Genomic DNA, 2,026 nt, shown 5'->3' with positions numbered 1-2,026 from the left:
CCCGGGGCGCGGTGGCTGCAGCGGGCCGGGGGGCCCCGCGGAGCCCCCGGACGCCACGGCCGCGCAGGGTTCGCCCGTCTTCGGGAGAGCGCGCGTGGGAGACCCGTTTTGGGAGCCGGGTCAGGAACGGCCCGGGTACCGGGAAAAAACTCGGCTCTCCCGGGAAGCAATAACCAGGCACCCATCCCAGCATTTCAGGAGTTACTGTCCCTGCACGGCCCCGCAGCACAGGCATGATGGAGCTGCCACTTGACCACAGCGAATATATCCTCTCCAAAAAAAGCATTTTCACGTGGCTGGCGTCTGCCCTCCCTAAATCACGCTCTGCTCCCTCTGCCGCCTTCTTCCAGCAGGCTTCTCAAGCGATGGCTGCAAGAACAGGAGCCACAGAGGCTGTTACTTGATCCGGCTGAGCAGATGCCGTTTAAAATTACATGATGTGCCATTTCTGTAGCGCTGCCACCAGCCCACTGAGCCACACGTGGCTGCACGAAGGCGGAACCACCGACAGCCCGGGCACTTCACGGCATCACTACATAACACAAAATGCAGCAAAACCCTCTCGCATGGCCATAATTTCCCAGGTTTCCTTGACCGCTGCTCACAGCTCCTGGAAGCAAATATTTGCCGCCCTTTGGTTTATCCACCCCAAGGCTCTGACATTTCTGGGTCATTTTAGAGGCAAATGTTTCTTTCATCTCGACCATTGCACTAGGACAACCCCCACACTGCATGTTTTATTGGCAGCTGAAGGATGTATTTATATGCTGTCTTTTAGTATCTGTTTGAAATAACTCTGGGGGCCAGGGGAGGCTTTGGAGAAAAACCTGAAGTCTGGCTTTGTGGGGTGGCTGATGCAGGGAGAAGTTAGAAAAAGGGAGTCTGGGGGGCAGGAAGGAAGCCTGCTGGAGCCAAAAAGAGGTGAGGTTTCACATCAAATCTCCAGCTCAGGAGGGCAGATGGGGCAAAAGGACAGGGGTAATGAACTACAAGCTCCAGTGTGGATTTTATTGAACAAGAAGGAATTCCAACAGCAAATATGAACAAAGAGCCCCTGGCCTCGTGGCTCTTTGCCATCACATCCAGCAACTCTGCTCCCTGGCTGCTGGCAGTCTGGAGCACAGTTTAATTAACCCAGACAGCAATCAGCTCCCAGACACAGCACCAGCAGCCACTGTTTCCGCACTCACTGGATTCAACACCATAATCCCAACTGTGTCATTTTGTTGCCCAAGGAAGGGATGACTTCTACTGAACACCCAGCACAATCATGGGGATTTCATAATTTTTAATAGTGAGGGACTACAGGGAGGCATGGCAGACCAGGACTGACTCTCAAAACAGCCAATCCAGGAGGGAAAATATCCAAAGGTATTTCCCTGCCTGCCCTGTGGGCACACAACCACACACTGCCTGGTCTCTGAGGCATGAGTGAGGCACATCCAGTATGACCCAACAGGACACTAGTTAGGCACCAGTACAAAGTGGGATTTCATCATTGCACACACCAAACCTGCTCCTGCGCTCCTCTGGAAATCACTGGTTTAGCTCCAGTCCAGGGCAGCCCCAAGATCTGAAGCCTTGATCTTCCCAGGAAGAGTGGGAGGAAGGATTTACCTGCACAGGCCCAGAGCTGCAGAAGGCCAGGGCATCAGTTTGCTGCAGTGTGCTCCCTCCCCATCCCAGCATCTGGGAGTGTCAGTACCAGAATGCTGCTACTGGGAGACCTGACCAGCCAGACTGAGCTGGCAAAGGCACATCAGACCCTGACATCCTGCAAGCTGGTTGGTGCCAGCTCTTGGCAGGAGAAAACACAGCCCTCGGGTCTGTGGTGGCAGAGCTACAGCCATGCTGTGCTCCCGGGCACAACAGGAGGATATGGAGTGCAGCAGGGGCTGGCTGCTGGCTGCCAACAGGGATCCCCCGGGCTCCTCCCGACATGAGCTCTCACACTCGAACGGCCGGGGGAGGGAAGATGCCGAGCTCCTCCCGCAGGGACTCCACCGGCTGCGCCCCACCGCGCTCC

General features: G+C 55.8%; 1 protein-coding gene across 2 annotated transcripts in view; it reads right to left on the bottom strand.

Annotated features, from left to right (window-relative positions):
* Positions 1-987: 987 nt before the first annotated feature.
* Positions 988-2,026, bottom strand: part of COQ4 (coenzyme Q4) — a 5,678-nt gene continuing 4,639 nt past the window's right edge. The window contains exon 6 of one of the 2 annotated variants that reach the window (XM_017745658.1): positions 988-2,005. In XM_017745658.1, the coding sequence (XP_017601147.1) occupies positions 1,948-2,005 (58 nt within the window). In that variant the 3' untranslated portion in view covers positions 988-1,947. Of the gene's footprint in view, positions 2,012-2,026 lie in introns of both variants that reach the window. The other variant, XM_017745657.1, reaches the window with a different exon arrangement.

This window comes from Corvus brachyrhynchos, unplaced genomic scaffold (genome assembly GCF_000691975.1).
Source record: "Corvus brachyrhynchos isolate BGI_N302 unplaced genomic scaffold, ASM69197v1 scaffold59, whole genome shotgun sequence".
Classification (NCBI taxonomy): Eukaryota; Metazoa; Chordata; class Aves; order Passeriformes; family Corvidae; genus Corvus; species Corvus brachyrhynchos.
The sequence above is the reverse complement of the archived record's forward strand: the minus strand, read 5'-3'. Positions and strand labels throughout refer to the sequence as shown.